The following is a 22,767-nucleotide window of genomic DNA, read 5'->3' as shown; positions in this document are numbered from 1 at the left end:
CGCAGAGAGGGAGGAGGGGGGGGGAGGGGGAGGAGGATTCAGGAGGGAGGAGAAGGTAGCAAAGAGCTTCCTAGGGTTAGAGGCAGATGCTTGGAGTTTAGAGTGGTAGAAAGTGGCTTTAGCAGCAGAGACAGAAGAGGAAAATGTAGAGAGGAGGGAGTGAAAGGATGCCAGGTCCGCAGGGAGGCGAGTTTTCCTCCATTTCCGCTCGGCTGCCCGGAGCCCTGTTCTGTGAGCTCGCAGTGAGTCGTCGAGCCACGGAGCAGGAGGGGAGGACCGAGCCGGCCTGGAGGATAGGGGACAGAGGAGATCAAAGGATGCAGAGAGGGAGGAGAGGAGGGTTGAGGAGGCAGAATCAGGAGATAGGTTGGAGAAGGTTTGAGCAGAGGGAAGAGATGATAGGATGGAAGAGGAGAGAGTAGCGGGAGAGAGAGAGCGAAGGTTGGGACGGCGCAATACCATCCAAGTAGGGGGAGAGTGAGAAGTGTTGGATGAGAGCGAGAGGGAAAAGGATACAAGGTAGTGGTCGGAGACTTGGAGGGGAGTTGCAATGAGATTAGTGGAAGAACAGCATCTAGTAAAGATGAGGTCAAGCGTATTGCCTGCCTTGTGAGTAGGGGGGGAAGGTGAGAGGGTGAGGTCGAAAGAGGAGAGGAGTGGAAAGAAGGAGGCAGAGAGGAATGAGTCGAAGGTAGACGTGGGGAGGTTAAAGTCACCCAGAACTGTGAGAGGTGAGCCATCCTCAGGAAAGGAACTTATCAAGGCGTCAAGCTCATTGATGAACTCTCCAAGGGAACCTGGAGGGCGATAAATGATAAGGATGTTAAGCTTGAAAGGGCTGGTAACTGTGACAGCATGGAATTCAAATGAGGAGATAGACAGATGGGTCAGGGGAGAAAGAGAGAATGTCCACTTGGGAGAGATGAGGATTCCAGTGCCACCACCCCGCTGGCTCGATGCTCTAGGGGTATGCGAGAACACGTAGTCAGACGAGGAGAGAGCAGTAGGAGTAGCAGTGTTATCTGTGGTGATCCATGTTTCCGTCAGCGCCAGGAAGTCTAGGGACTGGAGGGTAGCATAGGCTGAGATGAACTCAGCCTTGTTGGCCGCAGACCGGCAGTTCCAGAGGCTGCCGGAGACCTGGAACTCCACGTGGGTCGTGCGCGCTGGGACCACCAGGTTAGAGTGGCAGCGGCCACGCGGTGTGGAGCGTTTGTATGGCCTGTGCAGAGGAGAGAGAACAGGGATAGGCAGACACATAGTAGACAAGCTACAGAAGAGGCTACGCTAATGCAAATGAGATTGGAGTGACAAGTGGACTACACGTCTCGAATGTTCAGGAAGTTAAGCTTACGTTGCAAAAATGTTATTGACTAAGATGATACAGTACTGCTGGCTGGTGGAGTAGGCTAGCTAGCAGTGGCTGCGTTGTTGACTTTGAACGTGTAGCTGGCTAGGTAACCTCGGTAGTTTCAGTACTACACCTTGTCATGATACAAAGCAACTTTGTAGCTAGCTAGCTAACAACACTAATCAAGACGTTCCTTGTAGTGTATTTAGTTTCAACAATGCTGCTCGTCGGTAATAGTTGGCTAGGTTAGGAAGAATGGCGTCGCGGGGGACGGAAATAGCTGGCTAGCTAACCTCGATGGCTGGCTAGCTAACAATTATCAATTAACAATTATCAAGTTATGACAAAGACAACTAGGTAGCTAGCTAGGTAACACTGCACTAGTCTAATCGTTCCGTTGTTTAGTATTAGTAACTACAGCGCTGCTAGTCGGTAACGGATGGCTAGCTGGCAGTGGGTTAATGATGACTAGGTGTGTTGAGTAAGTCTGGCGCCGCGTCGCGGCTGGCTAGCACACCTCGATAATACTCAAACTCAAACTACACAATTATCTTAGATACAGAGACAGCACGGACAACTATGTAGCTGGCTAACTAACACTAACACCACACTAATCAAGTCGTTGCGTTGTAATGTAATAGTTTCTGCTAGTCGGTAGAAGTTGGCTAGCTAACGGTGATGACTAGCTAGCTAGCAGCTAGCAGTGTTGACTACGTTAGGAGGACGAAGATAGCTAGCCTCGATAATTACTCAGTTACTCTAAACTACACAATTATCTTTGATACAAAGACGGCTATGTAGCTAGCTAAGAAGAATTGCTCAGATCAAACAAATCAAGCCGTTGTAATGTAGCGAAGTGGAATATTACCTGTGGAGCGAAGCGTGGTGCGACTGCTCGCTCCAAACCGCACCATCACACACCCTGCTTCACCCTGCTTCACCACGACCCCCTGATGTCCCCTCCACTGTCACTCATCCCACCATCACACACCCTGCTTCACCACGACCCCCTGATGTCCCCTCCACTGTCACTCATCCCACCATCACTCACCCTGCTTCACCACGACCCCCTGATGTCCCCTCCACTGTCACTCATCCCACCATCACACACCCTGCTTCACCACGACCCCCTGATGTCCCCTCCACTGTCACTCATCCCACCATCACACACACACACCCTGCTTCACCACGACCCCCTTATGTCCCCTCCACTGTCACTCATCCCACCATCACACACCCTGCTTCACCACGACCCCCTGATGTCCCCTCCACTGTCACTCATCCCACCATCACACACCCTGCTTCACCACGACCCCCTGATGTCCCCTCCACTGTCACTCATCCCACCATCACACACCCTGCTTCACCACGACCCCCTGATGTCCCCTCCACTGTCACTCATCCCACCATCACACACCCTGCTTCACCACGACCCCCTTATGTCCCCTCCACTGTCACTCATCCCACCATCACACACCCTGCTTCACCACGACCCCCTTATGTCCCCTCCACTGTCACTCATCCTACCATCACACAGCAGTCCAGAGCCATACTGTTGGTCAGCTGGCATGGCCATGTTGAGCCACACACACACACACACACACACACACACACACACACACACACACACACACACACACACACACACACACACAGGCGCTCCTCAGTAAACTGGTCCCCTGCTAGAGAAGTAGAGGGGAGGGAGGGGAGCAAATCTGAGAAATCCTATCAGAGTTGGTGCAAGCTTCAGATGACTGTGATGACGCTTGAAATGGCTTTGGGACAGATAGCATCTAGCTACCTCTCACTGGGACAGTGAAGCGCTCTCCTTCCCTCTCCCCTTTCTCTGTGTCTCTCTATCCTTCTACCTTCTTTTATCACTCTCCACTCTCTCCATGTATCTGTCCCATTCCTCTCTCTCTCTCTGGATAGAAGAGTTGTAATAAGGTTAGGTTACTTGGAGAGGAGGGGGAAGGCGAAGCGATAGGGATTTAAAACGTCTCCCGCTGTTGATGGTGAGCGTCTGTCACTCCTCCCGTCCTCCCGTTCCGATAGCTCTCCTCCCCTCTGGCAGACAGGGCTGTTTCAGCCTAATTGTGGTGTCGTTACAGAGCTAATGGTGCAGCAGGTTTCCGCAGGCTCCTCATCGCTCCCATAGAAACACTCAAACCACTCCTAACACTTTTCCTAACGCTCCCGACAAACTAAACGGCAGAGGAGGGCGTCCGGGGGGCTGAACAAACAGGGATATCATCTCAGAGATGAATCAAGGGTGCAGTCCCAATTTTACAGAGGAATGGTTATGATGTTTGGAGTGTGTGTGTGTGTGTGTGTGTGTGTGTGTGTGTGTGTGTGTGTGTGTGTGTGTGTGTGTGTGTGTGTGGTATAATAACCGTGGTGGAGTTACAGCCCCCTGGGCTATTGTTATGAACACCAGACGGGAGGGGAGATGGCCCGTTACAGACAGACTCAATTCCGTCTCATTGGGAACAGCCAGTCTCATTGAATGATACAGTAGGAGGAGATTGGGGGGGGGGGGGGGGGACTGTAGGGGGGGGGGGGCTGTAGTCTCCAAAATGGCACCTTTCTTAACTTATACAGTAAAGCCTCTCAAGGCACAATGAGGGGGTTTTCTGCAGTGAAATCAAAGGTCTTGGCACGTAGGCTACCACACACAAACACACACACACACACACACACACACACACACACACACACACACACACACACACACACACACACACACACACACACACACACACACACACACACACACACACACACACACACATATAGGCTTCCCATCAGCAAATTAGCTGAATAAAGAGTATCTCTTTACTGGCTCGTTTGAGTGGCTAATTAGTCATCACCGCATGCTGTGTAGGGAGAGAGAGAGGAGAAAGGGGGGAGAAGGGAGAGTAGAGAAGAGAGAGAGGGAAAAAAGAGAGAAAGAAAGAGAGAGGTGGAGAAAGCAAAATACCTTTAATTAAACCTATTTGAATGAGATAGAACGTCAACTCCAAAACAGAAGGGAGAGAGAGAGAAATACACACACTCCTAGATACGGGAGAGAGATAATATGAAGGTATTAGCTTAGATAATGTGATGACTGTATTATGCCTGAGCAGGGTGCTAGGACATTGAGAGAAACCCCAAATCAGATATTGGTGGTGTTCATCCGAAATGGCACCCTATTACCTAAATAGTGCACTACTTTCGACCAGAGCCCTATTGCTAGCCTCTCAGTAGTGCACTACAAATGGAATGGGGTCCCATTTGGAACAGAATGGTGATCATTTCCCCTTTGTGTGTCTAGTTGTTATCCAGCTGTATGGTGTAATAAAAGTAATAACAGTTAGTTGTAGATGTAGTGGTGGTCGTGGTCCTCTCTGTAATAACAGTTAGTTGTAGATGTAGTGGTGGTGTGGTCCTCTCTGTAATAACAGTTAGTTGTAGATGTAGTGGTGGTCGTGGTCCTCTCTGTAATAACAGTTAGTTGTAGATGTAGTGGTGGTCGTGGTCCTCTCTGTAATAACAGTTAGTTGTAGATGTAGTGGTGGTCGTGGTCCTCTCTGTAATAACAGTTAGTTGTAGATGTAGTGGTGGTCGTGGTCCTCTCTGTAATAACAGTTAGTTGTAGATGTAGTGGTGGTCGTGGTCCTCTCTGTAATAACAGTTAGTTGTAGATGTAGTGGTGGTCGTGGTCCTCTCTGTAATAACAGTTAGTTGTAGATGTAGTGGTGGTCGTGGTCCTCTCTGTAATAACAGTTAGTTGTAGATGTAGTGGTGGTCGTGGTCCTCTCTGTAATAACAGTTAGTTGTAGATGTAGTGGTGGTCGTGGTCCTCTCTGTAATAACAGTTAGTTGTAGATGTAGTGGTGGTGTGGTCCTCTCTGTAATAACAGTTAGTTGTAGATGTAGTGGTGGGTGTGGTCCTCTCTGTAATAACAGTTAGTTGTAGATGTAGTGGTGGTCGTGGTCCTCTCTGTAATAACAGTTAGTTGTAGATGTAGTGGTGGTCGTGGTCCTCTCTGTAATAACAGTTAGTTGTAGATGTAGTGGTGGTCGTGGTCCTCTCTGTAATAACAGTTAGTTGTAGATGTAGTGGTGGTCGTGGTCCTCTCTGTAATAACAGTTAGTTGTAGATGTAGTGGTGGTCGTGGTCCTCTCTGTAATAACAGTTAGTTGTAGATGTAGTGGTGGTCGTGGTCCTCTCTGTAATAACAGTTAGTTGTAGATGTAGTGGTGGTCGTGGTCCTCTCTGTAATAACAGTTAGTTGTAGATGTAGTGGTGGTCGTGGTCCTCTCTGTAATAACAGTTAGTTGTAGATGTAGTGGTGGTCGTGGTCCTCTCTGTAATAACAGTTAGTTGTAGATGTAGTGGTGGTCGTGGTCCTCTCTGTAATAACAGTTAGTTGTAGATGTAGTGGTGGTCGTGGTCCTCTCTGTAATAACAGTTAGTTGTAGATGTAGTGGTGGTCGTGGTCCTCTCTGTAATAACAGTTAGTTGTAGATGTAGTGGTGGGTGTGGTCCTCTCTGTAATAACAGTTAGTTGTAGATGTAGTGGTGGTCGTGGTCCTCTCTGTAATAACAGTTAGTTGTAGATGTAGTGGTGGTCGTGGTCCTCTCTGTAATAACAGTTAGTTGTAGATGTAGTGGTGGTCGTGGTCCTCTCTGTAATAACAGTTAGTTGTAGATGTAGTGGTGGTCGTGGTCCTCTCTGTAATAACAGTTAGTTGTAGATGTAGTGGTGGGTGTGGTCCTCTCTGTAATAACAGTTAGTTGTAGATGTAGTGGTGGTCGTGGTCCTCTCTGTAATAACAGTTAGTTGTAGATGTAGTGGTGGTCGTGGTCCTCTCTGTAATAACAGTTAGTTGTAGATGTAGTGGTGGGTGTGGTCCTCTCTGTAATAACAGTTAGTTGTAGATGTAGTGGTGGGTGTGGTCCTCTCTGTAATAACAGTTAGTTGTAGATGTAGTGGTGGTCGTGGTCCTCTCTGTAATAACAGTTAGTTGTAGATGTAGTGGTGGTCGTGGTCCTCTCTGTAATAACAGTTAGTTGTAGATGTAGTGGTGGTCGTGGTCCTCTCTGTAATAACAGTTAGTTGTAGATGTAGTGGTGGGTGTGGTCCTCTCTGTAATAACAGTTAGTTGTAGATGTAGTGGTGGTCGTGGTCCTCTCTGTAATAACAGTTAGTTGTAGATGTAGTGGTGGTCGTGGTCCTCTCTGTAATAACAGTTAGTTGTAGATGTAGTGGTGGTCGTGGTCCTCTCTGTAATAACAGTTAGTTGTAGATGTAGTGGTGGTCGTGGTCCTCTCTGTAATAACAGTTAGTTGTAGATGTAGTGGTGGTCGTGGTCCTCTCTGTAATAACAGTTAGTTGTAGATGTAGTGGTGGTTGTGGTCCTCTCTGTAATAACAGTTAGTTGTAGATGTAGTGGTGGGTGTGGTCCTCTCTGTAATAACAGTTAGTTGTAGATGTAGTGGTGGTCGTGGTCCTCTCTGTAATAACAGTTAGTTGTAGATGTAGTGGTGGGTGTGGTCCTCTCTGTAATAACAGTTAGTTGTAGATGTAGTGGTGGTTGTGGTCCTCTCTGTAATAACAGTTAGTTGTAGATGTAGTGGTGGTCGTGGTCCTCTCTGTAATAACAGTTAGTTGTAGATGTAGTGGTGGTCGTGGTCCTCTCTGTAATAACAGTTAGTTGTAGATGTAGTGGTGGTCGTGGTCCTCTCTGTAATAACAGTTAGTTGTAGATGTAGTGGTGGTCGTGGTCCTCTCTGTAATAACAGTTAGTTGTAGATGTAGTGGTGGTCGTGGTCCTCTCTGTAATAACAGTTAGTTGTAGATGTAGTGGTGGTCGTGGTCCTCTCTGTAATAACAGTTAGTTGTAGATGTAGTGGTGGTCGTGGTCCTCTCTGTAATAACAGTTAGTTGTAGATGTAGTGGTGGTTGTGGTCCTCTCTGTAATAACAGTTAGTTGTAGATGTAGTGGTGGTCGTGGTCCTCTCTGTAATAACAGTTAGTTGTAGATGTAGTGGTGGTCGTGGTCCTCTCTGTAATAACAGTTAGTTGTAGATGTAGTGGTGGTCGTGGTCCTCTCTGTAATAACAGTTAGTTGTAGATGTAGTGGTGGGTCGTGGTCCTCTCTGTAATAACAGTTAGTTGTAGATGTAGTGGTGGTCGTGGTCCTCTCTGTAATAACAGTTAGTTGTAGATGTAGTGGTGGTCGTGGTCCTCTCTGTAATAACAGTTAGTTGTAGATGTAGTGGTGGGTGTGGTCCTCTCTGTAATAACAGTTAGTTGTAGATGTAGTGGTGGTCGTGGTCCTCTCTGTAATAACAGTTAGTTGTAGATGTAGTGGTGGGTGTGGTCCTCTCTGTAATAACAGTTAGTTGTAGATGTAGTGGTGGTCGTGGTCCTCTCTGTAATAACAGTTAGTTGTAGATGTAGTGGTGGTCGTGGTCCTCTCTGTAATAACCGTTAGTTGTAGATGTACATTTGACATTTTAGTCATTTAGCAGACACTCTTATCCAGAGCGACTTACAGTAGTGAATGCATACTTTTCATACATGCTGGGAATGTGCTCTTTGTTTTATAATTACTGAAGTATCACCACATGAGTGTATTCCTAATCCTAAAATCTGCACTGTTAACTTTGTCTCACCAGAATTTATTTGATGCTTATTTTTTCAAGTGTGTGCGTGCGTGAGCGAGCCTGTGTGTCACAGTGTGTGTGTGTCGTTACATCAACCCCTACAACCCCGTGTGGCTCAGTTGGTAGAGCATGGTGTTTGCAATGCCAGGGTTGTGGGTTTGATTCCCATGGGGAACCAGTATGGAGAAAAAAAATAAAAAATGTATGAAAAGTATGCATTCACTACTGTAAGTTGCTCTGGATAAGAGTGTCTGCTAAATGACTTAAATGTAAAATGTACATCTACAGCTAACTGTTATTACAGAGAGGACCACAACTACAACTAAGTAATATATATTTGATATAGTCCTATGAATGCTGAACCTGGTTTATGCCAGGTTTAATGTCTTTTGAGCCGCAGCACAGTGAGTGATGCAGTTAGTATGAGATGACCTTTATCCGTATGTTCTGGGGCGAAGCAGGGGCCTACTCACGCTAGCAGCCAAAGTCACGAGCCAGCAGGCTCCCACAATGCACTGATCCATCCCCCTGCAGGGGGTGTGTGTGTGTGTGTGTGTGTGTGTGTGTGTGTGTGTGTGTGTGTGTGTGTGTGTGTGTGTGTGTGTGTGTGTGTGTGTGTGTGTGTGTGTGTGTCAGTAAGTGTTTGTTACCTAATAGTCATTGCATTTGAAAAACATAAAGGTCCTACATGAAATCCTACTGGACATGCGTGTGATATTACCTTCCCCTGTTCAGCATCACTGACCATTCGGTGGGTCACAGTTGAGTACTCTTAATGAGCTGTTTTAACCTACTCGATGGTCACTTGGCAAGCAGGGGCCATGACTAGGCCTATCTCCAATGTTGCCTTCACAATGTGTTAGTGATTGATCCAATTTAACAGGAAATAAATCCAATGTCCCTCCTTGGCCATGCCTGTCTGCAGATTGTATTACACATTACAGTTACTGAGAAGAATACAAGTGTTAAATTCTTGAAATGAGCTGGACAAAGGAATCTTCCAAAGCCTTATAACTGTAGCGTTTACAAAATACTTTGTTACTGTGTCGTCGCGCTATATCTACACAATGCTTATCAGCCAAAATTCTGTTAGAAACCCCCCGAAGAAAGCTCTTTGATTTATGCTCATAGGCAAATGTGCCTCCGTTGGAATAAAGAAGATGTTATTTTAAAACAGAAGTAAAACTAGTAAAAAAGAAAGTTTATCATCCTACAACAGACACCCAACTAAAACTGGTGCTGCTGGTTTTGTGTATCATAACTATAACCACAGGGACAGAGCTGTCTAGAAGTGCTGCATGCCTTTAGATACATCATGAGCCAGTGTTTCCTGACATAAGATCATAGACATATGGCAGTTGTAAGGCAGCTATAATTTGCGCTGATGACATGGATTAAAGTGCCGGAAGGTTTGACTTCATTCCGCTCCCCTCTCTCTGCCAAAGTCCTTTAGCTGTGTCATGCCCAAACAGAACAATGTAATATCTAAACTGGCCACTGTGACGGGGTAACAATATTGTAGAACCCTTCTGAAGAATGTGCTGAGTGGACAGTTAGTGAGCTGTGCTCTGCTCTCTCTATTTTCCCCTCATGGCAAGGCATTGCTCATTCTAATGAAGCCCTAGCAGAAAATAGTGTGTGTGTGTGTGTGTGTGTGTGTGTGTGTGTGTGTGTGTGTGTGTGTGTGTGTGTGTGTGTGTGTGTGTGTGTGTGTGTGTGTGTGTGTGTGTGTGTGTGTGTGTGTGTGTGCGGGCGGGCGGGCGGGCGGGCGGGCGCGCGTAGGTGGGTGTGTGTGTGTGTATGTGCGTGCGCGGGCGGGCGGGCGGGCGGGCGGGCGGGCGCGCGCGGCGTAGGTGGGTGTGTGTGTGTGTCAGGGTTTTCATTAGGAAAATGTGGCACCAGACATTTGACCGGCAGCATTGTAATTTACTGGATATTTCAGAAATTAAAGAACCCTATATACATTGTGTGCATCACCTGATTAGGGCGACAACCCACGGTGCTCAGAACGACAGAAATAACATTTACATTATGGTGATTCATATTAACAGAACATGCAAATCAAGGATGCAACGATGTGCGATCCTTCTTACCAAATTCTGGTGTGCATTTTCCTCATCCAACAAGACGAGTAACCAACAGCAACATCACTAGCCTATGTCAATCTACTATGCCCCATAGTAGAAAAGTTGACCTATTCTATTGGTCAGCTTGTCGAGAAAGAAATAGCCTATTCCAAACAGACTCTTGGACAGTTGTGGGATGATAGATTCCAAATTCATACAACCAGTAGGCCTTGGCTACAGAAAACAAATGTTTAAAAGCAATGAGTCTGATGCAACAGAATAGGCTAAAAAGCATTATTTCAATATGGGATTGATTTTTTTCTTCTCCCAGACAATTGGCCAGTGCCAATTTTATTTAACAGCTTAAAAAAATAAACATGTCCAAAAGCCGGCTGTTACTGGTTAACGGAAACGCTGGTGTTTTCAAAATGAGATTTTCTGGGTTTATTTTCTGGTAGGGTATGGTTTAACGAGAGGTGAGAGACCAGCCTAAATATAATAACCTTTCTACTGATTGTTTGGTAAACACTGTGCCCTCTCTCTGCATGTAATGTATCTCTCTCTCTCTCTCTCTCTGTCGCTCTCTCTCTCTCTCTCTCTCTCTCTCTCTCTCTCTCTATGTCGCTCTCTCTCTCTTTCTCTCTCTCTGTCGCTCTCTCTTTCTCTCTGGCTCTCTCTTTCTTTCTCTCCTGTTGCTCTCTCTCTCTCTCTCTATTGCTCTCTGGCTCTCTTTCTCTCTCTGTCACACTCTCTCTGTCTCTCTTTCTCTCTCTGTCACACTCTCTCTGTCTCTCTTTCTCTCTCTCTCTCTCTCTCTCTCTATTGCTCTCTCTATTGCTCTCTGGCTCTCTTTCTCTCTCTGTCACACTCTCTCTGTCTCTCTTTCTCTCTGTCACTCTTTCTCTCTCTCTCACTCTCACTCTCTCTTTCTCTCTCTCTGTTGCTCTCTCTCTCTCTATGAAGAGGAGTGGAGGGAAACAGTGAGGCCAGCACAGTTCACAGCTCTGGAGAGCTCTCCCAGGCAGGAGCAATCAATCACAGAGTAATCCCCTCTCTCTCTGGGCTCGGCTAGGGGCAGGTGACATGTTCCACAATGGTCCTCCCTCTAGGCTCGGCTAGGGGCAGGTGACATGCTCCACATTGCCTCTCTCTCTGGAGCGGTTAGACCACTGGACCAGACTGGTGTGATGTGAGGAAATGATAGTCAGATTGTGATGGTGGTTAGATTAGCAGAGCCAGACGTGTACCTAGATATGATCTGTTGTTTCATATATGGCTGATATGATCTGTTGTTTCATATATGGCTGATCTGTTGTTTCATATAGGGCTGATCTGTTGTTTCATATAGAGCTGATATGATCTGTTATTTCATATAGGGCTGATATGATCTGTTGTTTCATATAGGGCTGATCTGTTGTTTCATATAGAGCTGATATGATCTGTTGTTTCATATAGGGCTGATATGATCTGTTGTTACTTATAGGGCTGATCTGTTGTTTCATATAGAGCTGATATGATCTGTTGTTTCATATAGGGCTGATCTGTTGTTTCTTATAGGGCTGATCTGTTGTTTCATATAGGGCTGATCTGTTGTTCATATAGGGCTGATATGATCTGTTGTTTCATATAGTGCTGATATGATCTGTTGTATCATATAGGGCTGATATGATCTGTTGTTTCTTATAGGGCTGATATGATCTGTTGTTTCATATAGGGCCGATATGATCTGTTGTTTCATATAGGGCTGATATGATCTGTTCTTTCATATAGGGCTGATATGATCTGTTGTTTCATATAGGGGTGATCTGTTGTTTCATATTGGGCTGATCTGTTGTTTCATATAGGGCTGATATGATCTGTTGTTTCATATAGGGCTGATATGATCTGTTGTTTCATATAGGGCTGATATGATCTGTTGTTTCATATAGGGCTGATATGATCTGTTGTTTCATATTGGGCTGATATGATCTGTTGTTTCATATAGGGCTGATATGATCTGTTGTTACTTATAGGGCTGATCTGTTGTTTCATATAGGGCTGATATGATCTGTTGTTTCATATAGAGCTGATATGATATGTTGTTTCATATTGGGCTGATATGTTGTTTCATATAGGGCTGATCTGTTGTTTCATATAGGGCTGATCTGTTGTTTCATATAGAGCTGATCTGTTGTTTCATATAGGGATGATATGATCTTTTGTTTCATATAGGGCTGATATGATCTGTTGTTTCATATAGAGCTGATATGATCTGTTGTTTCATATAGGGCTGATATGATCTGTTGTTTCATATAGGGCTGATATGATCTGTTGTTTCATATAGGGCTGATTTGATCTGTTGTTTCATATAGGGGTGATCTGTTGTTTCATATAGGGCTGATATGATCTGGTGTTTCTTATAGGGGTGATCTGTCGTTTCATATAGGGCTGATATGATCTGTTGTTTCGTATAGGGCTGATCTGTTGTTTCATATAGGGCTGATATGATCTGTTGTTTCATATAGAGCTGATATGAGCTGTTGTTTCATATAGGGCTTATATGATCTGTTGTTTCATATACGCTGATCTGTTGTTTCATATAGGGCTGATATGATCTGTTGTTTCATATAGGGCTGATATGATCTGTTGTTTCATATAGGGCTGATCTGTTGTTTCATATAGGGCTGATATGATCTGTTGTTTCATATAGAGCTGATATGATCTGTTGTTTCATATAGGGCTGATCTGTTGTTTCATATAGGGCTGATATGATCTGTTGTTTCATATAGGGCTGATATGATCTGTTGTTTCATATAGAGCTGATATGATCTGTTGTTTCATATAGGGCTGATCTGTTGTTTCATATAGGGCTGATATGATCTGTTGTTTCATATAGAACTGATATGATCTGTTGTTTCATATAGGGCTGATCTGTTGTTTCATATAGGGCTGATATGATCTGTTGTTTCATATAGAGCTGATATGATCTGTTGTTTCATATAGGGCTGATATGATCTGTTGTTTCATATAGGGCTGATATGATCTGTTGTTTCATATAGGGCTGATATGATCTGTTGTTTCTCATAAGGCTGGTATGATCTGTTGTTTCTTATAGGGCTGATCTGTTGTTTCATATAGGGCTGATATGATCTGTTGTTTCATATAGAGCTGATATGAACTGTTGTTTCATATAGGGCTGATATGATCTGTTGTTTCATATAGGGCTGATATGATCTGTTGTTTCATATAGGGCTGATCTGTTGTTTCATATAGGGCTGATCTGTTGTTTCATATAGGGCTGATATGATCTGTTGTTTCATATAGGGCTGATATGATCTGTTGTTTCATATAGGGCTGATCTGTTGTTTAATGTAGGGCTGATATGATCTGTTGTTTCATATAGGGCTGATATGATCTGTTGTTTCATATAGGGCTGATATGATCTGTTGTTTCATATAGGGCTGATATGATCTGTTGTTTCATATAGAGCTGATATGATCTCTTGTTTCATATAGGGCTGATATGTTGTTTCATATAGGGCTGATATGATCTGTTGTTTCATATAGGGCTGATATGATCTGTTGTTTCATATAGAGCTGATATGATCTCTTGTTTCATATAGGGCTGATATGTTGTTTCATATAGGGCTGATATGATCTGTTGTTTCATATAGAGCTGATGTGATCTGTTGTTTCATATAGGGCTGATATGATCTGTTGTTTCATATAGAGCTGATCTGTTTTTTCATATAGGGCTGATATGATCTGTTGTTTCATATAGAGCTGATATGATCTGTTGTTTCATATAGGGCTGATATGATCTGTTGTTTCTTATAGGGCTGATATGATCTGTTGTTTCATATAGGGCTGATATGATCTGTTGTTTCATATAGAGCTGATATGATATGTTGTTTCATATAGGGCTGATCTGTTGTTTCATATAGGGCTGATCTGTTGTTTCATATAGGGCTGATCTGTTGTTTCATATAGAGCTGATCTGTTGTTTCATATAGGGCTGATATGATCTTTTGTTTCATATAGGGCTGATCTGTTGTTTCTTATAGGGCTGATATGATCTGTTGTTTCATATAGGGCTGATATGATCTGTTGTTTCATATAGGGCTGATCTGTTGTTTCATATAGAGCTGATATGATCTGTTGTTTCATATAGGGCTGATCTGTTGTTTCATATAGGGCTGATATGATCTGTTGTTTCATATAGAGCTGATATGATCTGTTGTTTTATATAGGGCTGATATGATCTGTTGTTTCATATAGGCTGATCTGTTGTTTCATATAGAGCTGATATGATCTGTTGTTTGGTATTGGTCTGATACAGTATGTGTGGATTAGGGAGTATTATGGTGAGGCTGTTGTGCCCGTGCTGACCATGAGTCCCTGTTTCTGACTGAGTGACCTTGATGTGACCTTGTCTCTCCCTTAAATGATATGTGTATATTATGAATGAGGGGTTCTGTTCTGTACTGTTCCTGTTTCTGACCGTGTCTCTCTCTCTCTTACAGACCTGTCTGGAGTTGGAGCGGTACCTGCAGACGGAGCCCAAGCGTCTATCAGAGCTGTTTGACGAGGAGCTCGACTGCCTCCTGACGCCTGCCTTCATGGAGGGTGCTGACAGTGACCTGATGGATCCCCTGGACCCACTCCTCCCCAGCCTCCCTGACCAGCCCAGCCCCCCTCCCCTCCTCATCTCCCTCCCCAAAGTCCTACAGGCCCCACACCTCCACAACACCAAGGCCTCTGAAAAAGAGTCTGGAGCAAAGACCACCAAGGAGGGGGTCAACGGGGTCAACGCTGCCCAGCTGAGTGCCGTCACCTCCCTCACGCCGCCCTCCTCGCCGGAGCTGGGCCGCCACCTGGTCAAGCCCACGCAGACTCTCACCGCTACAGCCGACGGCACGCTCACGCTCAAACTGGTGGCCAAGAAGGTTGGTCTGAACGCAGCCAAGCTGGTGGCCATGCACGCCACGCTACCCTCGCCGCCCAGCAGGGGGGCACACAGCGACAGCGAGCAGGGGTCTGGGTCGCTGGGGGGAGACATCCCTGAGAACAAGAAGAGAGTCCATCGCTGCCAGTTCAACGGCTGCAGGAAGGTTTACACCAAGAGTTCTCATCTGAAGGCCCACCAGAGAACACACACCGGTGAGACAGAACCTATAGGTCTTAACCTTGTGCACTGTGTACCAGGCATCAAACACACTGCCTGAAAACACACTGCCTGAAAACTGTCTAGCCTGGCCATGCACCTACAGTAACACAGGTGCAACATGCACCTAACACAAGAGCCAGAAAGATGATAGGTTTAGGTTTTAATGCTCTGCCTGGAAACAGAAAGATGATAGGTTTAGGTTTTAACGCTCTGCCTGAAAACAGAAAGATGATAGGTTTAGGTTTTAACGCTCTGCCTGAAAACAGAAAGATGATAGGTTTAGGTTTTAACGCTCTGCCTGGAAACAGAACGATGATAGGTTTAGGTTTTAACGCTCTGCCTGGAAACAGAACGATGATAGGTTTAGGTTTTAACGCTCTGCCTGAAAACAGAAAGATGATAGGTTTAGGTTTTAACGCTCTGCCTGAAAACAGAAAGATGATAGGTTTAGGTTTTAACGCTCTGCCTGAAAACAGAAAGATGATAGGTTTAGGTTTTAACGCTCTGCCTGAAAACAGAAAGATGATAGGTTTAGGTTTTAACGCTCTGTCTGAAAACAGAAAGATGATAGGTTTAGGTTTTAACGCTCTGCCTGAAAACAGAAAGATGATAGTTTTAGATTTTAACGCTCTGCCTGAAAACAGAAAGATGATAGGTTTAGGTTTTAACGCTCTGCCTGAAAACAGGAAGATGATAGGTTTAGGTTTTAACGCTCTGCCTGAAAACAGAAAGATGATAGGTTTAGGTTTTAACGCTCTGCCTGAAAACAGAAAGATGATAGGTTTAGGTTTTAACGCTCTGCCTGAAAACAGAAAGATGATAGGTTTAAGTTTTAACGCTCTGCCTGAAAACATCTGCTTGGCTATCAGTTCTCAGCATGATTGGGGTAAGTGCAAGGATTGCAATCCAAAGGTATCAAGTAAAAACAATGAGGCATTATTGATCTATCCCTCTATCTCCCAGTGTGAGCTAAAAATAAATATATCAGCTCTCCAGTGATGCCTCTCATTCACCTCAGTGACTCTATTGAGTCTCTAACTGAAACCAGTCTCTCCATCCACAAGCTGCCAGCGAGGGAGTGATATGGTAATTGCCAGATGATTGATAGACTGACAGGTCTAAATGGAGTCTCCGTGCTAATTCAGCCATATCTGCTGCAGCCTGGAGTATCTAACCGCCGCTGCCCTCCCCGTGAACCAGAGAGAGAGAGAGAGAAGTCCCAGGCTAACATGGCCTCCGCTTAGCATTAGTCGTAGCTCTAGCATCAGTGTTAGTTCCGCTAATCCTTCTCCTGAGGCCTGCTGTTGACTCGGCAGGTTTCATGGCTGCCACGCGCTACAGCGCTAGCGATGCTAATCACCAAGGCGTTCGTTCGCCCCGTCCTTATTTCCCACCACCAAAATGGGAGGAGGGAAAGGGGGGGGAAATGAGTGAGGGATAGAAGAGAAAACAACTGCAGCATGCTGCCTATAGCTGTGTAGCTCCGGCCCTGGTATGTCCATTACAAGACAAGAGCAGTATAGTATAGGGATGTAATTCGCCCAATTCCCTTTTTTGGTTATAATGTCCATACATCAGGACACACAGGGAGGGAGATTAAGATTAGTGCAGGATTTAAAGGTCCAATGCAGCCGTTTTTATCTCAATATCAAATCATTTCTGGGTAACAATGAAGTACCTTACTGTAGTTGTTTTCAATTAAAAAGAGCAAAAGAGCAATTTGTCAAGTAATATTTTTGCTAGGAGTGTCTGGGAGTGGTCCGAGTGGGGAGGCGAAAACTGAAAACTAGCCATATTGGCAGAGAGGTTTAGAACTCAAACAGCTCTTACACTAAAAGGGCACTCTCATAATTTGTATAATTTCACAGTATTATTCCAACCTCAAAGTGTAGGAAATATATATAAAACACAGGGAAAATATGTTTCTGAGTCCACTGGGCCTGGGAGCCTAGCTCCATGGGGTTGACATCAATAGCAGCTTCGGTTCAGACAGTCCATAAGGAAAGACACAGCCTTTCACTGAGGTTTAATAACCATAGAATTAGAATGTCCATACGTGGAGTTGGAATTCCCCTCAACCACACCCACAAATTGGGGAAAACGAATTTCCTATTGACCCCCATTGTAAAAGAGCCAACTTCATTGTCGGTTTTTTGTTATAACTTCATCGATTTTGGGGAAATAACAAAACATGCTGAAAAGATGATGTGTTGTTCAATGTACATGTAACCAGGTAAAAAAATCTGACCTACTGTTCGTACTTAGGGAAATAGAGCCTGAGAGAAAAGCCCAGTGACTTCAGGCTATTCGGCATGTGAGAGTGGGAAATCTGAGGACCCGGTGTCCAAGTAGGCTACACGTACATATGCGTGAGGCAAACATTTCATCACATTTAACTTGTTTAGTATAGTCCGTTTGAACCTACACTCACTCACATGGCTGTATAGTCCGTTTGTTTGTGTTGTTGGTCTTGGCTAGCTTAATGTACCGGTCGGTAACTAGCTAGCACTCACTCACATGGCTGTATAGTCCGTTTGTTTGTGTTGTTGGTCTTGGCTAGCTTAATGTACCGGTCGGTAACTAGCTAGCACTCACTCACATGGCTGTATAGTCCGTTTGTTTGTGTTGTTGGTCTTGGCTAGCTTAATGTACCGGTCGGTAACTAGCTAGCACTCACTCACATGGCTGTATAGTCCGTTTGTTTGTGTTGTTGGTCTTGGCTAGCTTAATGTACCGGTCGGTAACTAGCTAGCACTCACTCACATGGCTGTATAGTCCGATGGTTTGTGTTGTTGGTCTTGGCTAGCTTAATGTACCGGTCGGTAACTAGCTAGCACTCACTCACATGGCTGCCAGGACCGTCATGAAAAGGGGCATGCTGGAATCCCTACAATATGAAGTGATTCTATGTAGTGGGAGCAGGCAATGTTGAAAAGTGATCTTTAGACCTGTTGTACTTTCTCAAAGGTAGTTTTGTAATTGACTAAAACAAGCCCACAACAAGAAAATTGCATTTGAAAAAGGTCACGGATTTGCTGTGGGCCAATGGGGTAACCACAGGTTGTTTTCCCCACAGGCGGGCAGGGACGCAATGTCTTATCTAAAACCGACCGGAACTATTCTAGTCAGAACAGAAACCCACCCAACATTTTCCTATCTTCACTCCTCTGGTGTTGGGAATGGATGGTTTGTTTTAGGGAGATGGGAGCTGCTGCATGGATGGAACTGGGCCAGTCTGTCTGCTGTAACTTCAGCTGGGAGCTGAGAGATCATAATAGGCCCTACGCTCTATCTCCAGTTGACTGAGGAAATGTAATTAACTGCAGAACACAGGCACCTGTGATGCTGGTGGGAGGGGGTGATGAATCAGAGGGGGTGCGTTGCTAGGAGACCATATCAGAAACAGGCGAGAGGAGAGTACGTAATTGGCTGATTATTTGCAGCTCCTGGTACCAGTCTCAGCCTGTTTCAACAAAGTGCTGCCCATTCCAACTACCCCTGCCCCTAACACCAGCCACCCCTAAAATCCAGCTCCCCCCCCACCCCCCAAAAAAACTCCCACCCGCCCCAACCTGCTCTCTTTTTGGGGGGATTTGGGTTGCCAGGCAACTGTATTAGACTCATCCAGAGCAGAGCCATAATTGGCTCGTGGTGCTGAGTGTCCATGGCTGGCGGATACAGTCGGCTCCACTTCTCTCTCTCTCTCTCTCTCTCTCTCTCTCTCTCTCTCTCTCTCTCTCCACACACACACACACACAAACTCTCTCTCGCTCTCTCTCTCTCTTTCTCACACAAACTCTCTCTCTCTCTGCCGGTTACTAGGAGACTCCATCATGCATCCTCGCTTCGCAGAGTTATAATTGGCTGGCATAGCGGTTGGCGTGGCACCGTGGTGGTGGGTCCAAGCCGGCCCTGCTTCATTCTGTCAAGTCTGGAGAGGAGGAGAAGGGAGGGAGGGAGGGAGGGAGGGAGGGAGGGAGGGAGGGAGGGAGGGAGGGAGGGAGGGAGGGAGGGAGGGAGGGAGGGAGGGAGGGGGAAATGCAAAGGGGAGGTGCTGATGGTAGTGGAGAGGAGTAGGAGCGTTGGCCAATTACTGGGGAAGGGGTGTGAAACGTTTACTGTCTCGCACCTGTGGCCCCAAGACTCTCCAAAATGACAGAGAGCGGTCCTTGATGACTGACTGCCTGCCTGCCTGTCTGTCTGCCTTTCTGCGTGCCTCTATCCCTGCTTGCCTGCCTCTATTCCTGCCTGCCTGTCTGCCTCCTTGCCTATCTCTGTCTGTATGCCTCCCTGCCTCTATCCCTGCCTTCCTGCATCTATCCCTGCCTGTCTGTCTCTATCCCTCCCTGCCTACCTGCCTATATCCCTGCCTGCCTCCCTGTCTGCCTGCTGCCTGTCTGCCTGTCTCAATCACTCCTTGCTTGTGCCTGCCTCTATCCCTCCCTGTATGCCTGTCTCTATCCACCCCTGTCTGCCTGCCTCTATCCCTCCTTGCCTGTGCCTGCCTCTATCCCTGCCTGCCTCTATCTCTCCCTCTGCCTGCTTCTAGCCCTCTCTGTCTGCCTGCCTCTATCCCTGCCTGTGCCTGCCTCTATCCCTGCCTGCCTCTATCCTTGCCTGCCTCTATCTCTCCCTCTGCCTGCCTCTATCTCTCCCTCTGCCTGTCTCTATCCCTCCCTGTCTGCCTGTCTCTATCCCTCCCTGCCTGTCTGTCTTCCTCTGTCTCACCCTGCTTGTCTGCTTGTCTCTATCCCTGCCTGCCTGTCTCTATCCCTGCCTGCCTGCCTGCCTGCCTGCCTGCCTGCCTGCCTGCCTGCCTGCCTGCCTGCCTGCCTGCCTGCCTGCCTGCCTGCCTGCCTGCCTGCCTGCCTGCCTGCCTGCCTTCCTCTATCCCTCCCTCCCTGCCTGCCTGGCCTGCCTAACAGGCTCTCATGACAAGGCAACACTGTCTGGGGGTATGATCTGTTATAGCTTTTGCACAGTGGAAGAGAATGGGCAAATAAAAAGCCTCAGGTCTTTTGGCAAAATGTTTATGAGTGTATCAAGAGGCAGAGGCAGATGTTCAGAATGTGTTGCGTTCATATGTTCACCCCAGAGGTAGAGGAGTGTTGTGTGGAGTGTGTTAAGTGGAATCTGGCTGTAAAGTGGTGTGTTGCTGATTCAATGCTGAGGTGTTGCCGTCTCTCTGGCTTCGTCTGAAATGGCATCCTATTCCCTATATAGTGCACTACGCATAGGGCTCTGATCAAAAGTAGTGCACTATATAGGGAATAGGGTGCCATTTTGGATGCACCGTCTTGCTCTAACAGCAGCCAGTACAGGGTCATGACCCAGTACCCAGAATGCCCTCTACTGATTTGAATAATATTTAAAACACAGAAAGGAAAGCACAGCAGATGATCCTGAGGTGTTTCTACCCTGAAATCTGTGTCACACTTCCACAATCTCACCACAGACAACGGATCAAATAATATCTCAAAAGAAACGGAATGAGAAAAGAGAATGGGAAATAAAAAAGGATTTGAGGTATCACTCACAGTCCAGGTGCCTCTTGTATTCCCATCTCATCGTACAACATGGAGGATGAGGGGACATGCATTGCATCATCTCACATCCCTCTGTTCTCCTCTCCTCCTCCGCCACGTCATCTTTTACTTTCTGTTGCATCATCGTGCTCGCAGCAGATTCCACAGTGCTCTGAGATTATGTAAAACAAAACTGCATCACCCTTTACCGTCTGCTGCTGGGGTTGCCTCAGATTTACTTTTGGCAATGAAATCACTGCTAATCAACACCTTTTGTTGCAGGTGTTTTGTAGCAGAATTGGCTTAAATGACTTCAATCAACATATGCAGTACTCCACACAGTACATTGCTGCAAATCAGCAGAATGTGTTTTACCATGCACATTTTCAAAGTTTATTCTTTAATTCTACTGGAGGAAATGAGAACACACTTTTCCATTTACTTTGGGGATTAAAAGGAAAAGCTCCTCGGTGTGATTCTGAGCATCACCAGAGCTGTGTTCTGTAGAGTACCTTCCCTACCTCCATTCATCTCCATTCATCTCCATTCACCACCTTCCCCACCTCCATTCATCTCCATTCATCTCCATTCACCACCTTCCCCACCTCCATTCATCTCCATTCATCTCCATTCACCACCTTCCCCACCTCCATTCATCTCCATTCATCTCCATTCATCTCCATTCACCACCTTCCCCACCTCCATTCATCTCCATTCACCTCCATTCATCTCCATTCATCTCCATTCATCTCCATTCACCACCTTCCCCACCTCCATTCATCTCCATTCATCTCCATTCACCACCTTCCCCACCTCCATTCATCTCCATTCATCTCCATTCACCACCTTCCCCACCTCCATTCATCTCCATTCATCTCCATTCATCTCCATTCACCACCTTCCCCACCTCCATTCATCTCCATTCATCTCCATTCATCTCCATTCACCACCTTCCCCACCTCCATTCATCTCCATTCACCTCCATTCATCTCCATTCATCTCCATTCATCTCCATTGACCTCCATTCACCACCTTCCCCATCTCCATTCACCTCCATTCACCTCCATTCACCACCTTCCCCACCTCCATTCATCTCCATTCATCTCCATTCACCTCCATTCACCTCCATTCACCACCTTCCCCACCTCCATTCATCTCCATTCACCACCTTCCCCACCTCCATTCACCACCTTCCCCAGCTCCATTCATCTCCATTCACCTCCATTCACCTCCATTCACCCCATTCACCTCCATTCACCCCCTTTCTTCTCCATTCACCCCCTTTCTTCTCCATTCACCTCCATTCATCTCCATTCATCTCCATTCACCTCCATTCACCTCCATTCACCACCTTCCCCACCTCCATTCATCTCCATTCACCCCCTTTCTTCTCCATTCACCTCCATTCATCTCCATTCATCTCCATTCACCTCCATTCACCTCCATTCACCACCTTCTCCACCTCCATTCATCTCCATTCACTACCTTTCCCACCTCCATTCACCTCCATTCACCTCCGTTCTTCTCCATTCACCCCCATTCACCTCCATTCACCCCATTCTTCTCCATTCAGCTCCATTTACCTCCATTCACCCCATTCACCTCCATTCACCCCCTTTCTTCTCCATTCACCTCCATTCACCCCCTTTCTTCTCCATTCATCTCCATTCACCACCTTCCCCACCTCCATTCTCCTCCATTCATCTCCATTCATCTGCATCCCCACCTCCATTCACCTCCATTCTTCTCCATTCATCTGCATCCCCACCTCCATTCCCCTCCATTCACCACCATCCCCACCTCCATTCACCACTATCCCCATCTCCATTCACCTCCATTCACCACCATCCCCACCTCCATTCACCTCCATTCACCTCCATTCACCTCCATTCATCTCCATTCACCACCATGTCTCCCATAGGGACCCTCCTCTCCTCACCCTCTACTTCCTCTGTCTCCATAGGGACCCTCCTCTCTCCTCACCCTCTACTTCCTCTGTCTCCATAGGGACCCTCCTCTCCT

At 46.2% G+C, this 22,767-nt stretch overlaps 1 protein-coding gene across 1 annotated transcript in view; it reads left to right on the top strand.

Moving 5' to 3' along the window:
• klf7b (Kruppel like factor 7b) overlaps positions 1 to 22,767 on the top strand; it is a 160,744-nt gene that overhangs the window by 116,493 nt on the left and 21,484 nt on the right. The window contains exon 2 of the mRNA XM_014165432.3: positions 14,577 to 15,213. Coding sequence (XP_014020907.2) covers positions 14,577 to 15,213 — 637 coding nt within the window. The remainder of the gene's footprint in view (positions 1 to 14,576; positions 15,214 to 22,767) is intronic.

Source organism: Salmo salar, chromosome 21 (assembly GCF_965601325.2).
Source record: "Salmo salar chromosome 21, fSalSal1, whole genome shotgun sequence".
NCBI classification, from domain to species: Eukaryota; Metazoa; Chordata; class Actinopteri; order Salmoniformes; family Salmonidae; genus Salmo; species Salmo salar.
Note: the sequence above shows the minus strand (reverse complement) of the source record. Positions and strands in the feature narration are given on the sequence as shown.